The sequence below is a fragment of the Anabrus simplex genome, chromosome 2, assembly GCF_040414725.1.
Source record: "Anabrus simplex isolate iqAnaSimp1 chromosome 2, ASM4041472v1, whole genome shotgun sequence".
Lineage (NCBI taxonomy): Eukaryota > Metazoa > Arthropoda > Insecta > Orthoptera > Tettigoniidae > Anabrus > Anabrus simplex.
Genome location: NC_090266.1, coordinates 683349288 through 683372825, shown reverse-complemented (window position 1 = coordinate 683372825; position 23538 = coordinate 683349288). Strand labels below are relative to the sequence as shown.

Sequence of the window (23538 nt, the reverse complement as noted above, 5' to 3'; positions counted from 1 at the left end):
TCTACCAGAAATCCAAGGCAAACTAAAAACTGGACACAGCACAAATAAAAACATCACATCTCATGGAAATGTGGGAAAAAATCCCAGCCAAAACATGGAACGAATTCCATGACAAAATCATGAAGAGTGCATCAGAGCAAATCCCACTACAGAAAAAGAGCAGACACCCATTTTGGAACACTGAATGTGACCAGGTCATATTGAATAGAAAAAATGCATACCAGAAGTTCATCAGCAACCGTACACCTGAAAACGAAGAAACATTCCGCAAAGTCCGCAGACAGACCTCTAATCTCATCAGACAAACCAAGAAGAAATACCTGGAGGACCAACTGATGTCGGCCGAACAGGACTTCCGCAACTACAACACCAGAGATTTTTACAGCGTCTTCCACAACAGATTAAATGGGTACACGCCCAAGAACCTCTGCTTCAGAAAACAAAACGGAAAATTGGCACTAACAGATGATGAAAACACCAAGGAACTCGCGAGATACTTCGAGTCACTACTCAACTGCTCAGAACCACCCCAACTACACAAGAGGAAATACGACGACACATACAACGACTGAAAAACAACAAGGCATCCGGAGACGACGGCATCGTAGCAGAGCTTCTTAAACATCTAGGAAAGAATTCTCTCCAAGAACTCACACAAATCATACAAGAAATTTGGACAACGGAAAAACTACCAGAAAATTGGACAAACGCCCTCCTCGTTCCACTTCACAAAAAAGGTGACCGAACAAATGTGAACAATTACAGGGGAATTTCCCTCGTGCAAGTCACATACAAAATCCTCTCTGCAGTCCTCCTCCAAAGAACACAGGAACAACTAGAACCACTCATAGGTGAATACCAAGCGGGCTTCAGGCCCCACAGATCCTGTGCAGAACAGATACTCAACCTGAAAACCATCTTGAAACTATGACACACAAGAAAACAACCCACAATCTGCACCTTCGTGGACTTCCAGAAAGCATACGACTCCATTGACCAGCAATCCCTCTTCCAAACACTGAGTGAGTATGGACTGGACAACAAGACTCAAAAAATCATCAGACTAACTCTCACCAACACAACCTCCCAAGTAAAATTCATGGGAAATATATCTGAAAAATTTCAGATAAAAACCGGTGTCCGACAAGGAGATGGACTTTCCCCACTACTCTTTAACATAGCCCTGGACAAAATCATGAGAGAATGGGAACAAGCTCTAAAAGCTCAAGGAAATTGGCAACCATTAAGTATGACAAGAAAACATGTAAAAATCTCCCATCTCGCTTTCGCAGATGATCTCGCGATCCTTGCAACAAACGAACAACAGGCAATCAGCCAAATCAAAACCCTCAAGAAATGCTCAGAAAAATTCGGCCTACAAATCTCCTTCTCAAAAACCAAGGTCATGTGCAACCACTGTAGCCTCCAGAACGTGAACATGAAATTTGGCACAATCGAAAAAGTAACAGAGTTCCGATATCTCGGAGAAATTATAGTACCAACAGGAAAGGAACAGAAGGCCCTCGAGGTCCGCATCCAGAAAATGAAGAGAGCCCTTGGCCGAACGCAAAACATTTACAACAAAAAATGCCTTCCAATCTTCACCAAAATTCGACATTACAACACTGTGATCAAACCTGAAATATTATACGCGAGTGAAACACTGGATCTCCACAGGAAAACAGTACTCGAAGACATCCTGAAAGAGGAACGTAAAATCATCAGAAAAATTCTCGGCTCAAAACTGACCGACGAAGGATATAGACTGCAATCTCGTACAAAAACCGAGGAGCTCTCAAACCTTGCGGCCGACATCAGAAAAAGACGCCTGAAATTTTACGGACACATCAAACGCCTTCCAGAAAACAGACTGACAAGAATCTTACTTGAGGCAACAGAAAACATCAAAACAAATACGTGGACAACAGAAATCCGCCAAGACCTGGAAAAATCAGGAATCAAAGTGGCCGACATCGCTAACCGAACCTGCTACAGAACGAAAATCAACAAGTGGGAAGTAGAGTCAGAGAAAAACCACAAGAAGAAGACAGGAGCTAAGTGGACAGAAGAACGAAGAACCACGATGAGAGAAAAAATGAAGGCTGCCTGGCAAAGAAGGAAATGCACAACTTCTAAGTGAGCTTTGCGCGATCAGTTTTCTGGTCTTTTTTGCATCTAATAATAATAATAATAATAATAATAATAATAATAATAATAATAACAACAACAACAACAACAACAACATTGGAACTCTGGTTGCACAGCACATGTTCACAGAAAAGGCTGAAAGAACCACAGGGAAACAATGGACGGAAGAACACAAGAAACACCATAGCGAGTTCATGAAGAGATTTTGGGAGGAGAAGAAGACAGGAAAACCATCATCAAGTTACCAAGTTCCAACACGCTCTGTAAATGGGCATAACGAAGAAAGAATAATAATTTTATTGGCTTTACGTCCCACTAACTACTTTTATGGTTTTCAGAGATGCCGAGGTGCAAGAATTTAGTCTCACAGGAGTTCTTTTACGTGCTGGTAAATCTACCAACATGAGGCCGACGTCTTTGAGCACTTTCGAATACCACCGGACTGAGCCAGGATCCAAGCTGCCACGTTGGGGTCAGAAGGCCTGCACTTCAATCGTGTGAGCCATTCAGCCCGGCACAATCACTTTTAAGCCACTTTGAAACATGAACTTCAAAAGGCACCATATTTGTTTACAAAATGACACATGTTGACTTTTTATAGTTTGCCCCTTTGAACATAAATAGCTATGTTCTATTAAGGAAGTTTTCTGAATTAACTTAGAAAAGCATGTGACAAGCAAACCGTACTTGTTTAAAGAACCACATGGAACGGTTCCGAAAGTATGTCTCAATGGGATAAATACAACCATGCTGTGTTTCTCAAACCAATACATGAAGTAACTTAAGTGCATCTTATTTTTTTTTGCTAGTGGCTTTACTTTGCACAGACACAGATAGGTCTTATGGTGACGATGGGATAGGAAAGGCCTAGGAGTTGGAAGGAAGTGGCCGTGGCCTTAATTAAGGTACAGCTCCAGCATTTGCCTGGTGTAATAATGGGAAACCATGGAAAACCATCTTCAGGACTGCCGACAGTGGAATTCGAACCCACTATCTCCCGGATGCAAGCTCACAGCTGCGCACCTCTAACCGCATGGCCAACTCAACCGGTAAAGTGCATCTTCAACCTCTACCACGTATAAGAACATGAACTTTTATTAACCATATTATCAGTATGGTTATTGAATAAAAACAGATACACTACAAAAAACTGTTTCTCCTTGCTTCTGAATACCAACTTACAATGTTTTGTGCATTAGGATCAAATCATAATTTACCATGCCTCCTTTCTGAAATATATATATACTAGCAAGATACCCGCGCTTCGCTACGGTATCATACTGAAATTTACAATTGAATGCTTATTGTTTTAGATATATAATCCGACGAAATTCGCGATCTGACTCGTTTTCTGCGAGAATCCACCAAAATTCCCGATCTGACTGGTTTTCTATTATTTTACGGCACGTTTCCTCCCATTTTTCAATCTTCCTTTCCAGCAATCGATTTCGTACTTCCCGGGCTAGGCTCAGGTATTCCTCCCGGTCAGATGGGTCCGTAAATCTTTGCCATCTTTTCCTATAATCATGTTTAATATGGATATAATCCTTCAGGAGATCCGGCGTGGTGTCATATTGGGTGCCTTGGCGGCACTGAACCCGCGGCCGGACTGCATTCTTAGTCATTACCCGTCCAGGAGCCGTTTCCAGCGCGGTCCGCACATTTGACGACGGTCCGGAATATTATTATTATTATTATTATTATTACTATTATGTGTTGCTGGAATGGCTGATGACAGGGAAAACAGGAGTATCCGGAGAAAAACCTGTCCTGCCATCGTTTTGTCCAGCACGAATGTCACATGGAGTGACCGGGATTTGAACCACGGAACCCAGCTGTGAGAGGCTGGCGCGCTGCCGCCTGAGCAACGGAGGATCCTTATAAGTACATTAATAACAGCTAAAATCAATTGGTCTCACCTACTTCTACACCCCACCGCCGTTAAGTTTATTTACCCCCCCCCCCCCAAATTAAAAGAATGCTTGTTTCTTTATGTTTAAGGGAGATTCCAAACACCAATGTTCACGTCTATTACCTTCAGTTTTGAGATATAAGTATCCCAATAAAAATAATTTACTTTCTGCACTTCATATCACAATACTCCCCCCCCCCCCAAGTGAATTTTCCCGCAAAAGATACTTGTTTCTTTAATAGTAAATGATCATCTTAAATACCAATGATCACGACTCTAACTTCTTCAGTTTTTGATGTATGTGTCCTCATGAAAGGAATTCAACTCCTTTACACTCCCGCCCTCCAAGATGGTTTCCCCACCAAAACGCGCTTTTCTTTGTTCTTAAAGGAGATCCAAATACGAATTTTCACGTCTGTAACAACTTTACTTTTTATTAGATGTATGTATTCTCATACAATTACGCCAATTAATTTTTCAATTCTTCCCCCCCCCCCCCTACTTCATTGGATTTTCCCAGAATACGTGTTTCTTTACTTTTAAAGCAGACTGCAAATATCAAATTTCACGTCTGTAACGTCTTCATTTTTGTGATATCAGTAGCCTAATTAAAAGAATTCAACACCATTTTCAGTCACTTTTACCACCCCCCTCCACCCAAGAGGTATTTCCGAAAACTAAAAACACACGTTTCTTTATGTTTAATAGAGATAAAAAAATACCTTCACTTCTGTAACATGTTAAGTTTTTTTTAGATATACTGTAAAAATTCTCATTTTATAATTTCACCCCTTTTGAGTTCCCCTTAAGTGGAGTTTCCAAAAATAAATCACCTATGTTTATTTACATTTACAGGAGATTCCAAACACCCACTTTTTACGTCTGTAACATTTTACGTTTCCAAGATATTCTGTAGATATAGTCTTTCAAAAAAATTCACCCCAATTTGTCACTCCTGTTTAACCGCCATTAATTGGATTTCCCAAAAACTAAGAATTACGTGTTTCTCTATTTTTAAAGGAGATCCCATATACAAATCTTCAGTTCTGCAATATCTTTCGTTTCTGATATATATGTATCCCCATTAAACGCATTCAACCCATTTTTCACCCCTTTTACACCCCTCCTATTAGGATTTACAGGAAACAAAAACATACGTGTTCCTTTATTTTTAGAGGAGATTCTAACTACCAATTTTTACATCTGTAAATTTTAAAGTTTTAAGATGTAGACGCACTCATTTTAAAAAATTCACCCCCCCCATTTCACCCCCAATATTTGGATTTTCCAAAAACGAAAAAATATACGTGTTTCTTTACTTTTAAAGTAGATCCAAAATACCAATTTTCAGGTCTGTAATATCTTCAGGTTCTGAAATATAAGTAGCCTCATTAAAGGCATTCAACCCATTTTTCACCCTTTTACACCCTTCCTATTGGGATTTTCCGAAAACAAAAGAATGCGTGTTTCTTTATTTTTAAAGGAGATTCTAAATACCAATTTTTACATCTATAAACTTTAAAAGTTTTGAGATATAGATACACTCATTTTAAAAAATCACCCCCTTTTCACCCCCCCCCCATTAATTGGATTTTCCACAAACAAAAAAATACGTGTTTCTTTATTTTTAAAGGAGATCCCAAACACCAATTTTCAGGTCTGTAATATCTTCAGGTTCTGAAATATAAGTAGCCTCATTAAAGGCATTCAACCCATTTTTCACCCCTTTTCACTCCTCCTATTGCGATTTTCCGAAAACAAAAAAATACGTGTTTCTTTATTCTTAAAGGAGATTCTAAATACCAATTTCTACATCTATAACCTTTAAAAGTTTTGAGATATAGATACACTCATTTTAAAATATTACCCCCCTTTTCAACCCCCCCCTTAATTGGGTTTTCCAGAAACAAAAAAAATAAGTGCTCCTTTATTTTTAAAGGAGATCCCAAACACCAATTTTCAGGTCTGTAATATCTTCAGTTTCTGAGATATAAGTAGCCTCATTAAAGGCATTCAACCCATTTTCACTCCTCCTATTGCGATTTTCCGAAAACAAAAGAATACGTGTTTCTTTATTTTTAAAGGAGATTCTAAATACCAATTTTTACATCTATAAACTTTAAAAGTTTTGAGATATAGATACACTCATTTTAAAAATTCACCCCCTTTTCACCCTCCCATTAATTGGATTTTCCAAAAACAAAAAAATACGTGTTTCTTTATTTTTAAAAGAGATCAAAAGAACCAATTTTGAGGTCTGTAATATCTTCAGTTTCTGATATATAAGTACCGGTATCCTGATTAAGGGCATTCAACCCATTTTCCCCCATTCTCCCCCTTTTTCACCCCTCCATTTGGGATTTTCTGAAAACAAAAAAATACGTATTTCCTTATTTTTAAAGAAGATTCTAAATACCAATTTTCACATCTATAAACGTTTAAAGTTTTGAGATATAGATACACTCATTTTAAAATTTCCCCCCCCCCTTTTCACCCCCTTACCGAAGGAATATCCAAAAATCCTCTCTTAGCGAGCACCTAAATCATAATGTGAATATATCCCCAAAATTTCATTTCTTTATGTCCAGTAGTTTTGGCTCGGCGATGATGAATCAGTCAGTCAGTCAGGACAAGTTATTTTATATATATATATAGATATATAAAATAAGAGTTTTGTCTGTACATTGCTCAGAATTTGAAAAGAATGGTATTTCTGTATTGGTCATATCCACAGTAACAAGAAAATGCATTTTTTACTTTTCCATAATTTCTGTCTGTCCGTCTGTCTGTATGTATGTACACGCATCACGAGAAAACGGCTGAAGAGAATTTAATGAAAATCGGAATGTAAAGTCGGGTGATGAACCGCTACAATCTAGGTGATAAATTATTTTAATCACGCTGAGTGAAATGGTAGTTTAGGGGAAGGCCTAAAATTTAATTGTCAAATATTTATTTTATTAGTGGTCGTATCTTCACGAAAATTGATATGCTAAGTCGGGGAATAGGTCGCTATAATCTAGGCTATCAATAATGTTATTCGCACTGAGCGAAATGGTAGTTTAGGGGAAGGCCTGAAATGTAATCTATATATCTATATATATATAAAATAAGAGTTTTGTCTGTACATTGCTCAGTATTTGAAAAGAATGGTATTTCTGTATCGGTCATGTCCACGGTAAGCAGGAAATGCACTTTTTACTTTTCCGTAATTTCTGTCTGTCTGTTTGTCTGTCTGTATGTATGTATGTATGTATGTACACGCATCACTAGAAAACGGCCAAAGAGAATTTAATGAAAACCGGTATGCAAAGTCGGGGAATAAGTCGCTACAATCTAAGCCATAAATAATTTTATTCACGCTGATGGAAATGGTAGTTTAGGGGAAGGCCTAAAATTTAATTTTAAAATATTTATGTTTTTAGTAGTCCTATCTTCATAAGAATTGGTATGCAAAGTCTAAGTATACATCGCTACAATCTAGCCTATGAATAATTTTATTCACACTGAGTGAAATAGTAGTTTAGGGAAGGCCTAAAATTTAATTTTTGAATATTTACATTATTAGTCGTCCTATTTCACTAAAGATTGGTATGCAAAGTCAGAGAATGAGCCACTACAATTTAAGCTATAAGAATTTTTATTTACGCTGAGTGAAATGGTAGTTTAGGGGAAGGCCTAAATGTAATTCTCAAATATTTGTATTATTAGTTGTCTTATCGATAAATACTGCATAGCCAAGGTTATAGAGAATTAAATTTCCGGCCATTTATGTCTTATACATTTTTACCGTAGCGGCTATGATAACACAGATATTCATGAATTTGTATTTTTGTTGCTAAGTCCAAATCAACGAGAAAATTGGTTAACAGAATATAATGAAAATCGGTATATAGAATCGGGGAATAAGAAACTACAGTCTAAGCTGTAAACAATTTTATTCATCCTGGATGAAATTGTAGTTTAGGGGAAGGTGCTTAAAATGTAATTTTTAAATATCAATGTTATTGGTCCTATCGAAAAGTACTATATAAAAAAGTTATAGAGAATACAATTTCCGATCATTTATCTTTTATTCAGTTTTACCGTACAGACTATGGTAAGAGTTGTATTTCAGAGTCGTAAGGAAATGAAATGTGAAGGCCTGTAATATCGAAAGTGCATAACATTGATCAACAATATCATTACACTTACCATTGTTTATTGTGATGTTCTTTGTCTCTTATGCTGCCTCTCAACTCCGATAGATGGGATTACTGCTGCGTTACGAGTATAACAACCTGACTGAATACTGGCGGGAAATACCTGGGGAGTTAGAAAACTTTCTTCTTTAGAACGCCATTCCTCTGTTTCATACATTTTCAGATACAGCTGGTACGTAACACACTGGATCATCATAGTATTTCAGCTATTCAATCCCTACTCTGACGCGCTGTTTTGAATGAGCAATGTGCATACTTAAGGCAGAGCCTCACTTAGTAGTAGTAGTAGTAGTAGTAGTAGTAGTAGTAGTAGTAGTAGTATAGCCTGGTCTGGAATAACAATATTCACTAAATAACTCAAAATTCAACTCTGAAAAGAGTCGTTTCTTAAGAAAAGCTTCTTTCTCTTCACTTTTATTAAATTCTATATTCAATTTATTCCAAACTAGCAGTGAAGATGGGGTTTCTCTTCTGGCTTGGAGGAAATATTTGCCTTGAAGTCAGATAGATTTTTCTGCCGCCAGTGTAGTGAATTAATATTTTCTGACTCATCGGGTACTCCTAGGAAACAGAATAGTAATTGGGCATAGTTTTTGCCCTGGGAGTCTCCACTATTCGACCCTCTCCCCACCGAAGAAAGCCGAAGAGTGTTCACGGATCACGGCTGTCTGCGGTTTGGTCATTCCAGGTCTGGAACATTGGACTGTTAGATAGGCAGGATAGTCCTGTTCGTTAAAAGTGAGAAAATGTGTGGTGTTTCATTCGAACAAGTATTTCGTAATATGAAAGCATTGCTTTTAATCGCGCCATTTCTACTGACGTCATTGTATGTTCAATTCAGTTGCGAAAACCACTAAGACAGTAGTTCTGAGGATGTAAAAAGGCATTATAATGAAAACATCCCAACCTGTTTGTGACTGATGGTATGAAATTGGGTCTACCATTACAGTGAAAATTCCCTCAGTCTTCATATGAGAAAAGAGGTTTGGTGTCCTCCGTCGCGTTTCTAGGGTAATGTTAAGAGCTATACAATTTAAGATAATCTTGCTCACAATGTGTAGACTACCTAACCTAGAATTCTGTATACAATGTAGAATTCCGTAGCGAAGCACGGGTACATCAGCTAGTGAAGTATAATTTCATACATCTTCTGATGTCATATACTGTAGTTTCTCATGTCAACTATATTTTCACCTTTCTGCTGAAACTGCATGTTTCATTTTTTATCTTACTATTTACAAACTTGAACACTTTTTTCTTTTGCTAAAGGAAGGCTTTTCAAGGCAGCAGCTATACTAGTATGGAGTGCACAGTGCAGTTACAATACCTCAACCAAAGCACAGGTGTGGGAAAGGTGTTCTGACTGTAGTGTCCTATGTGTGATGTATTTAAGTCATTTTTCCAATCCACATAAGAAGTTTCAGAACATTTGAAATAAGAATTCCTAGACTAAACAAAGTGGTACAGAAAAACAGCATGACATTGTGTGTACCATCACCTGTAAATTCAGCAGTACCACAAATCGTGCAACTGGCGCCATGATTGTGTACCAGGAGACACGAGGACTGGGATCCGAGGCTCAGGCACCCGCCCATAAACTTAACATTTCACCAGTGAATGCAAAGTGCTGCTGTTCAGGGGTGTACAGACTGCTGCTATTGGTCTTTGGGTGAATAGAGATACATGAACTGAAGTGATAAATCACACTTTATCATGTGGCGGTCAGATGCGAGGATTTGGCATGGAAAATGCTTAAAATATTTAAAAGGCCAAAACCACTCCCTGACTTATCCACTTGACTCTGACGTCAAACTGTTATCGTTCGTGGTGCCGTGTAAAGTACGCTTACTTTTTCGAGATTCTCTTGAGACGTGCCTTGTCAGCAAGACATCGAGAAGTTCTTGAGCTTCTTGAAATAGGCACTCTCGTTTCCCATTCCCATCAATGCATACATACATTACAGAAAGCTATACCTTTCAGCACCTATTTAGTAGGATTCTACAGAACACTGCCTACTTGCTGCAAGTACATAATTCTGTTCATCTGTGTATTTCTCATCCAGTCCCATATCTTGATCCTGCCCATCCTGCATATTTTTATGGTGACAAAACGAACAGGATTTTGGGCAGGCAAGTATTGTTTTGAGGGGAGGAGAGACCTGTGTAACTGCACACAGAGATATGAAGCTGTTACCAAGCGAAAGGACTCACTTTCATGTACACGTCACTTGACTGCATAATGTGTTGGTTTTTTTTTTTTTTTTTTTTTTTTTTGCTATTTGCTTTACGTTGCACCGACACAGATAGGTCTTGTGGCGACGATGGAATAGGAAAGGCCTAGGAATGGGAAGGAAGCGGCTGTGGAATTAATTAAGGTACAGCCCCAGCATTGCCTGGTGTGAAAATGGGAAACCATAGAAAACCATCTTCAGGGCTGCCGGAAGTGGGAATCGAACCCACTATCTCCCAGATGTGAGCTCACAGCTGCGTGCTCCTAACCGCACGGCCAACTCGCCCGGTGATTGCATAATGTTTGAAGTGGTTTTCTTTTTATTGATCTTTAGCAGTGAACCTACATATAATATCATGGTTAATATTTTAATTAAAGGTTGCAGTGCACTCCCGATAATTTGAGGTAATTAATGCACGTACTTCTGCGAATTATCAAAAACCGCGAATTATCTGCAGTCATTTTTAAGCCTGGTAAAAACAAAACCTTAGGTTAAAATAATGAAATTGTATTTTATGAACAAGCAGAAAATAATTATAACACTTCACATTGTATTGTAAGACACACTAGAGAAAAATTACAAAATACCATGTGGATGGATTATGCCAACATTCGTATCTAATGAAAAAAATCGGCTATCACTTTTTGTTTTAGATGAATGTTCAGTTTTTCCTAATTTTGGATCGTACATTTCTCAAGAAAACAATATCTGAAAATGAAAATTCATCTCTATTTTCTATGTGAGTGTGTCTATAGACACACTAGCTGGCTGTGGGAAACTTGCGGAGTTTCCATTGCATCACTCCCGCACTCAATATCCTCTGAATCTCCGTCTTCCTCACCAACCGTCAAATTCTGTACAATATCCTCCTCACTTTCATGTCTGAAACCATAATCGTCCTTATCAACATCTAAACACTCAATAATGTCACTTTCTTCTGCATCTTGGTATTTATCCAGGTTTTTCAGTAATGATATCATCGTAGCGAGACTACGTTGCCTGTTCAAAATACCATCGTCACTGAAGCCGGCAAATGCTTGCTCTTCACCTAGAATAGATTTCCATGAATGTGCGAGTGTAGTAGTGGTAATTTTGTCCCATGACTTATTGACTGGATGAAGAGCATCCAACAAACTGAAGTCCTTCCAAAATGTTGGAATATTGATGGCTTCCTCAATCAATTGCTGTAACTGAGATGACCTGTAGTTCTTCTTTAAAGCAGCAATAACGCCTTGGTCCATAGGTTGGAGAATAGAAGTTACATTAGGGGGAAGGTATTTCACATAAATATCACCTTCTTTAAGTTCACTTTTGTGTGGATGAGAAGGCGCATTGTCAATCAAGAGCACTGCTTTGACTGGCAGTGACTGCTTAATTAGGTAGGCCGTCACTTGTTTCACAAAATGATTGTGAAACCAGTCCTTACATATCTGTGTGTCCATCCACGCTGCCTTTTATGGTAGTACTGCAAAGGTACATTCTCTCGTTTAAAATAATGGTTTTTTTTCTGGATTTCCCTATCACTAATAATTTTAATTTATGATCACCACTTGCGTTAGCACACGCCATAATGGTTATTCTTTCCTTGGATGTTTTGCGGCCTGGGGCTTGCTGTTCTTGATGCATCACTAGTGTTCGGGACGGTAAACATTTCCAATACAACCCTGTTTCGTATGCATTGTAAAGTTGTCTAAGGTCAAGCTGTTCTTTTTCAATGAATGATTGAAATTCCTATGCAAACTTTTCAGCAGCACTCGTGTCTGCGCTGAGATGCTCTCCGTGAACAGCAATTTCTCGTATTCCATAGCGTTTCTTAAACTGCGTAAGCCAGCCAGAAGCTGCTTTAAAATCGCCTTCTAAGCCAAGAGCATCATGAAAATGTTCTGCTTACTCAGCACACATTGGGCCGGACACCTTCCGCTCGTTTTTGATTAAACCACCGTTTCATGGCTTAGTCTAGATTTGCACAGTCCGATGTACTCATTGATTTCTGGGTCGATGAATGATCACAATTAGCAGAAAATTTGATGAGGGTTTCCTTTTGTTTCTTCATGTCTCTCACTGTTGTTTCACCCACACCAAACTCGCAGGCTAACTTTGATGACGCCTTGCCTTTCTCCAGTCTTTCTATAATTTTCTGTTTTTCACTGACGGTTAACCTTTTATATTTCATTTTTTGATCACTCATATTGAAAACTCTTACTACTAACTTATTCGAAACTTCGAAAAACTTCCGCACTCCATTCACATTTCTCAAGTACAGTAGCCTACAATACTTGGCTTACAGTTCAGTAACCTTGGGCTGTGGGGAAAGGGAGGGTAAATTCCGAGTGCATTCCTCTTTCACTGTTTCTGCTTCCACGATTACGGTAATCCACGCGCAGCAACATGTTCAAATGTTTCCAAGTTTGCAGCATTCTGGCAGCAGTGTACATATAGGCATACTGCTACATCGTAGCGAAACGAAGTCCAGTCTCCTCAAATATCAACGATTTCGTCTCCATGCATCGCATTCAAATTCTTTTAAACTAGGCAGAGAGAATTTTACTCAGGATGATGATTAGTGGGTTTAAGAATTAATACTTTAAAAAATAACTCTCCGAGACCCGCGAATTAACTGCAAAGCGAATTATCCACATGCGAATTATCGGGAGTGCACTGTATTTTGAAACCAGGTACTTTCATAATGGTCAATGAGTATCCCTTTATGCTGTCAAAACCACTATACAATTTTCCATAAAAACACAATCTAGCAGCAGTTCTGCTCATACACCCCACCATGTCCTGCACTCAAGCCAGCACAAGCTGCTTGCTACATCTGACCTGTCCTATCCTGCCTCTGTGCAATAGTGGGCTGCTTCAGGACAATTCCCTCCTGCAATTGGAGCTTTCCCACACAGACCTCTAACTCTTACTTTAAAATCATGAGTAATGAATTTAACCACCATCTTCTACAAGTACTTCTACATCTCTTACCCTCTACTGCTAAGTTCATACATTTTCTAGGGTATATATCAACATTTACACACACCAAATAACCCAATTCTCTAAGCCAGCCTTTATATTATTACATTTTATTACTGGTACTCTCAAGCCACTTTTCCTACCAGCAATTGAGTACAGTATCATCAATTAGCATCCTCAACAATGATTTCCACTACTTGCATGTCTATTACTCGTAAATTAGAAACAGAACATCATGGACTTCAATTTTCATACCACGCAAATACTGGGGCTGTATTTTAGTCAAAGCCACATTTCCTTCCTTCCCAGTCCGAACCCCGTCCCATCCCATTGTCACCATATGACCTGTCTGTGTCAGTGTAACGTTAAGAAAAAAATTAAAAATGGGTAGGCCCCTAAATTCAAACTTGGTACCGTGCAACACCAGAAGGAAAATAATTAATATTATCTACAGGGAAATATTATAAAGCCTATTACCATAAATTCTTCTGAGCAATTTGGCCACACGGTTTGGATCACATAGCTGTCAGCTTGCATTCGGGACATAGTGGGTTCATGATGATGATATTTCTTTAAATTCCACATTAACTGCCAATGGTCTGAACTCATGCTGCATTGACCTTTTTACTTCACTGGGTAGAAGAAATCTTCACTAATTACAAATACATTGCAACAGTTTTGTTTAGATACTAACTAGTGACCCACCTAAGCATTGCACATACCAAGTTTGAATTTAGGGGTCTACCCATTCAGTTCTTTTTTTTTTTTTTGCATTATACTGACACAGGCAGGTTATATGGTGACAAAATGGGATATGAAGTCTCTGAGTTCTGTTTGTTTTACCTTAAGGATTTTGTCTAAAAGTTGTAGTGAAGAATATGTTAGAATAGCATATTTTGGATATTTCCAATCAGTCATCACTTATGCTATTGGTCTCTGGGGCTGCTACAAATCAAATCTTGATGTTATTTTTCGAATACAGAAACGAGCTATCAGAATTATATCGAGACGTAACAGGTTAGATCATTGCAGACCATTATTTAAGAGACTAAGGATACTCCCAGTACCAAGCATATACATCATGCAATGCATTCTACACATGAAAAAAAATAATGATCACTTCAGAAATAATTTTGACAATCACAATTACCAGACGGGGACTAAGTCGGTCCCAGTTCAGCTTAAGCCACGGTCGAGCGAGGACGTATTGCGTGGAGGGTTCCGGGAGTGGGAGTAGGGAGAGAGAGTGCTGAGTGCTGGAAGGCTGTGTGGAGTTTATCGACAATGATTGGTGTGGAACAATACAGAGCAACTATAGGAAGATGGCAGGGGAGACAGAAGAAAGAAGAAGTGATATCAGGTGGGTGTAAAGTTGAAATGGAGATTAAAGGAGAATTATTGCTATCAGCGGCAGTGGTTATAATATTGCTATGGATTGGGGGGGTTGAGCTGAATCCAGGTCCGACATCTAGTGGAGATAAGACCTGGGAAGACATGGAAGAATTCAGAAAAATTATAAAAGAGGTGGTTGAGGAAGTTTGCCCCTTTGAGCAACTTAAAAATATGATTCAAGAACAAACCAGGGAGTTTGAAAAAATGAAGGTATGGTTACGAGAAAGGGCTGACGATACAACAGCACAAGTGAGGAAAAACGCTGAAGTAGTTGCAACATTAAGAGAAAAAATAGGACGACTAGAGGAGGAGACGTTGAAACTGAAAGCAGAAACGGAAGCCAACACTTTAAATCGCAGGAAGAAGTGCCTATTTATTATGGTGTGCCGGAGGAGTTGAGAGAAGATAAAGTGCTTACAACCTACAAAGTAGTGGACTTAATACAGGGGAAATTGGAAGTAAATTTTAGTGAAGTGGACATAGATGATGTGCAGAGAGTGGGGAGAATTAGAGGCAACAGGCCTATCAAAGTTCAATTGTTTTCTACGCTGATGGCAGATGCTGTGTTAGGCAATGCGGGGAATGTGCAGAGGGAAATATATGGATCAAGAGAGACGTGGGAATGGAGGCAATTAGGAATGAAAAAATACTGAGAAAACACAAGATACGAGCTATAAAGCAGGGGCTGGGAGCAACGATCAAAGGACAGGAACTAGTGGTGACAGGCAGCAACTGGAAGAGAATCTGGTCTGTGAATAGATTGATGGACTTAGAAATGAAGATAGAACAAGACGAAGAAAAAGAGGGAAGAGCAGCGATCAGTAGCGATGATAGGCAAAACACCAAAAGTATCAGTAGTCTATGTGAAGTGAGGCAGGGAGAGGGGCAAAGTGAAAATGGGACCATAATCAGTGAAGAGGATAGGCAGGAAAGTGAAAGCAGTGAAGTAAGAGAAGCGAAGGGTAAAAAGGTAAGGTCAGGGGCGACCTGGGAGAGTCTGGATCTGAGTAGGAGCAGAGGGAGGAGCAGAAGTTTAAGGGACCTGAGTGGAGCTGAAGTTGGAGGCAAAGGAAACCAGCAGAGTGAAGATAGTGATGAAATGGCAGCCAAGAGAGTTGGTAGAGAAGCAGGAAGGCACAGAAAATTGACAGACGTGGGGTACAGGTGGAAATGAGAGGGGTGTTGTTACTCGAAGCAAAAAACATTAGTGTATTGAAGAGCGAAGTTAAAGATCGTTTGACGACAGAATGTAGAGTTGAGAAGTGATGTTCGCTGGTATGGTTCGATGACAGAATAAGTGAAGACGGTTGAGTTTATTGAAATGTGGTGTTGGAGAAGTATTGAGAAGGGGTGGTGTATTTATTGTTGTGGTATGAGTTGAAGTCGTAAGTGGTAGATGGTAGAGTGATGGTAGATGTGTTGGTATGGAATTTAAGAGTAAGTGGTGGTGTATGTATTGTTGTAGTATGATTTATTCATGTGTTGGTATTGAAATATGAGTAAGTTGTTAGTATGGTACGAAGTGTAAATGAAGGAGGTTTGGTAGATTGAAATGTGGTGCTGGAGAAGTATAGAGAAGTGGTGGGTGTATTTATTGTTGTAATGTGAAGATGGTAAAAGCTGTGAATAAGAGATGCAGTGGTAAGTGAAAGTGGCTTGGTATGTGGAAATGTAGTGTTAGAGAAGTATAGAGAAGTGGTGGCGTATCTATTGTTGTAGTATTATATATTGATGAATATGTGTGGTATTGGATTGATGGAGCGAGGAAGTGGTAAGTGAAGTTGGCTTGATGTTGAAATGTGGTGTTGGAGAAGTATGTGATGGTACTGAATTGATGGAGCGAGTAAGTGGTAAGTGATGTTGGCTTGATGTTGAAATGTGGTGCTGGAGAAGTATAGAGAAATGATGGTGTATTTATTGTTGTAGAATTATTTATTGATGGGCTATTTATTCTTGTGGTGGGAAGATGGTAAAGTGATGGTAGTTGTGTTGGTATTGAATTATGAGTAACTTGTGGGTAAGGGATGAAGGTGAAGGGATGGCGGTTTGGTATGCTGAAATGTGGTGTTGGAGAAGTATAGAGAAGTGGTGGTGTATTTACTGTTGTAGTATTATTTATGGAGGTATTATTGATTAAGTCTTGGAGAAGTATGGAGAAGTTGTTAAGTTATAGAAGGACTGATGGTATATTTTCATGGAAACGGGATGGCAAATTTAATGTGGAGTGTGGCTGGGTTTTTGAATTAGATTAGGTATGGTTAAATATGAAGTGCAGAAACAGAGAAGTAGCACAAGGATAAAGTTGCAACATGAGCAGATGAATGTAAACAAAGTCCAGACTGGTGATGTAAGGGAGTGTGGACTCAGCAATCTGGAGTGGGTCAAGCAGAAGTACAATAGCGGTGAAGGAATGTGCCGTGATGGCAAGGATGAATGTTTTTTTTTTTTTTTTTTTTTTTTTTTTTGCTAGGGGCTTTACGTCGCACCGACACAGATAGGTCTTATGGCGACGATGGGATAGGAAAGGCCTGGGAGTTGGAAGGAAGCGGCCGTGGCCTTAATTAAGGTACAGCCCCAGCATTTGCCTGGTGTGAAAATGGGAAACCACGGAAAACCATCTTCAGGGCTGCCGATAGTGGGATTCGAACCTACTATCTCCAGGATGCAAGCTCACAGCCGCGCGCCTCTACGCGCACGGCCAACTCGCCCGGTAAGGATGAATGTGACGAAAGTGCTGAGTGCATAAGGACACGAGTAGAGTATCATTTGTCTTTTATATTTTATTTAAAGAACATAATTTGGTGTGGCAATAGATATATTTAGGGGAGACAATGGACGTGGCATGAAGGTACGGAGGATGACTACTGTGTTGACTCAAACTTTGTGGGTCAAGTTTCCGGAGTATCCAACGGACTTCATGGCATGTCCAAGGAGTACAGGCAGCAACTGATGAGCAGATGGATGTAAACAAAGTCCAGACTGGTGATGTAAGGGAGTGTGGGACTCAGCAATCCAGAGTGGGTCAAGTAGAAGTACAATAGCGGTGAAGGAATGTGCCATGGCGGCAAGGATGAATGTGACGAAAGTGCTGAGTGCATAAGGACACGAGTAGAGTATGCTAGAACCTGGAGGCAGTGACGGTGCTTTTTTCTCACTATCCAAGCATAGTAGGAGATGGTAAGGCAAGAGGGGCAAGGGTGAGCAGGACACACCCGTAAGAAGGCGGGGTGGGACGGGCCCAATACAAATAAGCAAATGAAGGTGAAAGGCGGGATAAGAGAGGAGAGCGGCTCCAGTTTCATGGGGATGGCCGCAATGGAATGGTGAGAGAAATGCATTGTCATCTGGTAGGATTGTTGGGGCCTTCCTTGGGACCCCACGGATAGGGCCGGTCGTGTCATCATCGGGAGGGCGGCCTTCTTCTCACGAGGGGTGATGACACGGCCGGACAGTGGCAGTAGTTATAGTTTGTCTTTTATATTTTATTTAAAGAACATAATTTGGAGTGGCAATAGATATATTTAGGGAAGACGATGGACGTGGCATGAAGGTACGGAGGACGACTACTGTGTTGACCTAAACTTTGTGGGTCAAGTTTCCGGAGTATCCAACGGACTTCATGGCATGTCCAAGGAGTACGTTTGGGGTTTATTACTATTATTATTATTTCCGTTTGTATTATTAATTTTATTAGGAATTTGTGTTGTCAATTTCTGTTGGTGGAATTTGGTGGCTTAGGATGAACGTTGTTATTTTTCTCATTCAACGAATCGACTGGGTATTTGGTTACTGTGATCTGGAGAAAAATAATAATAATAAAGAATTACCAGACGCGAAAAAGAAATAATACATTTATCGACCACAAGAGTAAAACCACTGTCTTGAGACATGTAGACTCTCTTGGAATCAGACTGTATAATAAGCTTCCAAATAAGATTAAAGATATTAGTCCCGTCAGTTCATTTACCACAGCTTTAAAAATCTCCTGCTGAGTAGCTGCTTCTATGGTACAGAAGAATATATGATGAAGTACTGGTAATGATGCTATTACTTATTAACTTGTAAACGTTCTTAACATCTAGTATATAGTCTTAAAAATATGTTAATGTCACATTGATTATGTACATATTATTAACAACACACTCATAGATTTTTATTTTGTCTTATAAATATTGGTTATTAACACTGGTAGATATTCAACAAAATGTGAGAAATGAAAAATTCCAACACTCTAAACAGTATTCTCACTCTACTAATAAAGGATTATCTATTATAATGTTGTTCAGCCATAATTGATACAAATGGGGTTACTTACCAAATTCTCGAGTATGAACATTTTGAAGTTCTTCATCCTTTTCTGCAAGTTGCTTTCCAAGATTTACAGCTAGCTGCTTAATCTTTTGGATATGTTCTTCATCACGTTCTGCAATTGTTTTTTCCTTTTCTTCTATTATCAACAGGAATTCACTTAATTCCTGTTCTAACAGAATTTTATCCACAACTAAATGCTGAATTTTCCTTCTCAATGATTTTATATCTGCTTTGTATGCTTGAGAAGTCTTACTCATCGTCTTCATTTGGTCAGAAAACTGTCTCTGTAGAATTTCTTTTTCAGCACAAAGTTTTTTGATTTCTTGTAAATGCTCACTTTTAGGTTGATCTTTCATATTCTGCATTTCTGTTACCAACTTCACATTTTCTTCTTTCAAATTTGCAATGTCTGTTCTTAATTGTGCAATGTTTACATTTGACTCTGTCCTTTCTGAATTCAGTTTGCTTTCCAAACATGCTTTATCCTTTTCTGAAACAGTAATTTTATTTAAAAGACTATTATTTTCTTTTTTTGAACATTCTAACTCATCCACCAGGTTCTCAATGTGAGTGCTGAGACTTTGTATCTTACCTGTTAGTTCTTCCTTTTCTTTCACAGCATCACTTAATTTCTCATTTACATCTTCTAATTGTGAAAGTTTACTACTATCTGCACTTTGCATGGAAGACTTCATTTTATCTACTTGAGAAATCAAAGTATTGTTTTCTGCTTTCAAGGCCTTAAGGTTAGCAGTCAGCATGTGAATATCTGCATTTAGTTCATTATTACTGCTAACTAAAATCTCATTCTCGTGCATTAGTGTGTTCAACTCATCACTTAACTCTTGAATGCGAGCCTCCAGTTGGTTCTGTGTCACCGACAGTTCTGAATGCGATAGAACAATATTTCCTTTTTCCTGATCTGACTGTTTTAGTTTATCCTTCAATTCATCAATATGCTCCTTAGCCTCAGAAGCAACTTTCTGCAATTCGCTACGCTCTTCTCTCAATAATTTGAGTTTTCTGGTCAAATCTTCAATTTCAGCTTTATGTTGACTTTGAACATTGTTTAGTTCAACATTCAAAAGAGCAAACTTCTCTCTTTCTTCTTCACACAAACAGTGTCTTCTTTTCAGGTTATCAACTTGCTCCTTAAAATCATTTACAGAAGACTTTAGATCACTATTTTCCGTAATATACACAGCATTCTTCTCTTTCATCTCCTCAAGTTGACAAGTTAAATCTTCAATGTGTGCAGAGAGTTCATTTTTGATGGTTCTTAATTCTGTATTAGATGAAAGAACTACATTTTTTTCTTCTTCACATAAACACAATTTCTCCTTAAGTTCACAAAGTTGCCCTTTAACATCATCACTGATTTTCATTAAAGATGACTTTAAGTCATTATTTTCTGAGACATAAAGAGCATTCTCTTCTCTCACCACCTTAAGTGTACTAGTTAAATCGGCAATTTGATCATTAAGTTGATTCTGAATATTGCTTAGTTCAATATTGGATAGAGACACTTTCTTTCTCTCTTCTTCACATAAACACAAGTTTTCCTTGAGTTTGCCAATTTGCTCTGCAACATCATCTTCTAATTTCTTCAGAGAAGACTTTAGATCAGTATTTTCCTGAACATAAAGAGCATTCTCCCCTTCAATACTCTTAAGTTTACATGTTAAACTCTCTATTTGTGCACTGAGTTGATTTTTAATGGTGCTTAGTTCATTACTAGATGAAATACATTTTTTCTTCTCCTCCTCTGATAGCTGGAACTTTTCTTCAACTTTACAAATTTTTTCTTTACAGTCAATCTCTAATTTCTCAAACGATGACCTTAAAGCATTATTTTCTTTAACATAGCCAGCATTCTCTTCTTTCAGCACCTGAAGCTGGTGTGTTATATTATCAATTTGAGCATTACGTTCGCTTTGGATATTAATTAATTCATTATTGGATATTGCAAATTTCTCTCTCTCTTCTTCACATAAATACAATTTTTTCTCAAGTTTGTCAACTTCTTCATTAAAGCTACCTTCTAGTTTCTTTACAGAATCCCTTAGCTCATAGTTTTCCTTAATATAACAAGAATTCTCTTCCTTTAACTCCTTGAGTTTATTAGTTAAATCATCAATTTGACTACTGAGTTTTATTTCCATTGAGCTCAACTCACTATTTGATTGAAGCAGCTTTCTTTTCTCCTCTTCAAAGAGACATATTTGTTCCTTCAGTTTAGAAACTTCACCTTTAAAATCATCTTCTACTTTCTTAACAGATATCTTTAAATTATTACTTTCTTTAACATAAGAAACATTCTCTTCTTTTAGCACCTGAAGTTCACGTGACAAATTTTCAACTTCAGTATTAAGCTGACAATGAATGCTGTTTAGTTCAATATTGGATAAAATAACTTTTTCTTTCTCCTGTTCAGAGAGAGCTAATTTCTCTTCAAGTTTATAAACCTGTTCTTTAACATCATCATCTTTGCCTTCCAAAGAAGACCTTAAATCATTATTTTCTTTAACATAACCATCATTCTTTTCTTTAAGCACTTGAAGTTTACTTGTTAAGACATCAATTTGAACATTCAGTTGACTCTGGATGCTGCTTAATTCATTATTGGATATAACAGACATGTCTCCTTCTCCATATAAACACAGTCTTTCCTGAAGTTTAGAAACTTGTTCTTTTATGCTATCTTCTAAAATTTTTAAAGATGACTTTAAGTCATCATTTTCCCTAACATGAATGTTATTCTCTTCTTTCAGTACCTGGAGTCTAATTCTTAAATCTTCAATGTGGTCATTCAGTTGACTCTGGCTATTGCTTAGTTCAATATTATGTAGCATAGCATCTTCCTTCTCTTTTTCGCACAGGCGCAATTTATCCTGAAGGTTATGGACCTGTCCCTTAACATCATCTTCCAACTGCTTCAAAGATGACTTTAACTCAATGTTTTCTGGTTGTAATTTAAACACTGTTCCTTCATCATTACGAATTAAATGACCTAGAGTTGCAGGAATTTCTGTATTGGACACATCAGTTTTATCGGCTTCCTTCATAAAAGACAATAATTTGTTTCTCAAGGTATCAATTTCAACCCTTGAACTCGTCTTTACATTTTCTAACATTAGCTGCAATTCATCACGCTCCTTAATAAAGGCATCATTCTTTTCTTTTGTTGACTCAAGTTCATTACTTAACTCTTGAACTTGAGTCTCAAGTTGTCTTTGGTTACTAATAAGTTCATTATTACTTTCTGTAAGTTTTATTCTTGTCTTCTCAGAAGAAAGTAATTTCTCTGTCAGGCCACTGATCTGAACCTTACTATCTTCTTCTAATTTTTTCAAAGAAAGCTTTAAGTCATCACACTCCTTAATATACTGAGCATTCTTTTCCTTTAATGTTTGGATTTCATTAGTAAACTCTTTAAGGAGACCAAAATTTCCTTTCACCATATCAGCCCCAGTCAAATCCTTGGGACTTGCCATATCTTCAAGGAATGAAAATGAGGTAAACTCAGCAGAAGTTTCTTCTTTACTTTTCAGCTTATCATTTGATGAATTTTCTTCAAAGAGCTGACAAGCTCCATTTGATGCGCTTTCCTAAGGAAAGAGAAATGAAAACTGAATAACAGCAATTATATTTAAAAATTCAAACCAGTGATATTCCTTCCCAAAATAAATAAATAAATAAATAAATAAATAAATAAATAAATAAATAAATAAATAAATAAATAAATAAATAAATAAATAAATAAATAAATAAATAAATAAATAAATAAATAAATAAATAAATAAATAAATAAATAAATAAATAAATTAATTAATAAATAAATAAATAAATAAATAAATAAATAAATATCAAACAACTGGAAGAGTTATGGGCGATCTATCAATATCCATACTGCAGGTAAAATGTTTGTAAGTGGAAGTGCAAATATCAACTGAATTTATCATTGAGAAACATGCAACCAATAATGAAATTTGTATGTAAAAAAATCAATGAGAGAACAGGTACATAAACAACAAGCAACAAATTCAAGAACATGATGGTATTAATATATTGCCTGTATAGAACATATGAGATCCGTAAAAAAAAAAAAAAAAAAAAAAAAAAAAAAAACCCACCCACCCCCCTTCTAGTGAATAATAAAAACATACAATTCTAAAAATCTTTTGAATTGTTAAACAATTCTTCAAGAAGTTATATATAGTAAATGGAACTAACACATCCTTTAAATTCTTATTCAAGTACAAGGCTCCTGATCAGCTATCATGTACACTTCCATTTCAATTACAGATTAAAAAAGAGCATTTTCTAAAATATTTCAAGTCTACAAAAGATAGGTAATCTAATAATATTTACCTAAAAGC

The 23538-nt window shown here is 37.6% G+C and overlaps 1 protein-coding gene across 1 annotated transcript in view; it reads right to left on the bottom strand.

Moving 5' to 3' along the window:
* Golgin245 (Golgin-245) overlaps positions 1–23538 on the bottom strand; it is a 374519-nt gene that overhangs the window by 123788 nt on the left and 227193 nt on the right. Inside the window, exon 9 of the mRNA XM_068226026.1 lies at positions 19164–22767. Coding sequence (XP_068082127.1) covers positions 19164–22767 — 3604 coding nt within the window. The remainder of the gene's footprint in view (positions 1–19163; positions 22768–23538) is intronic.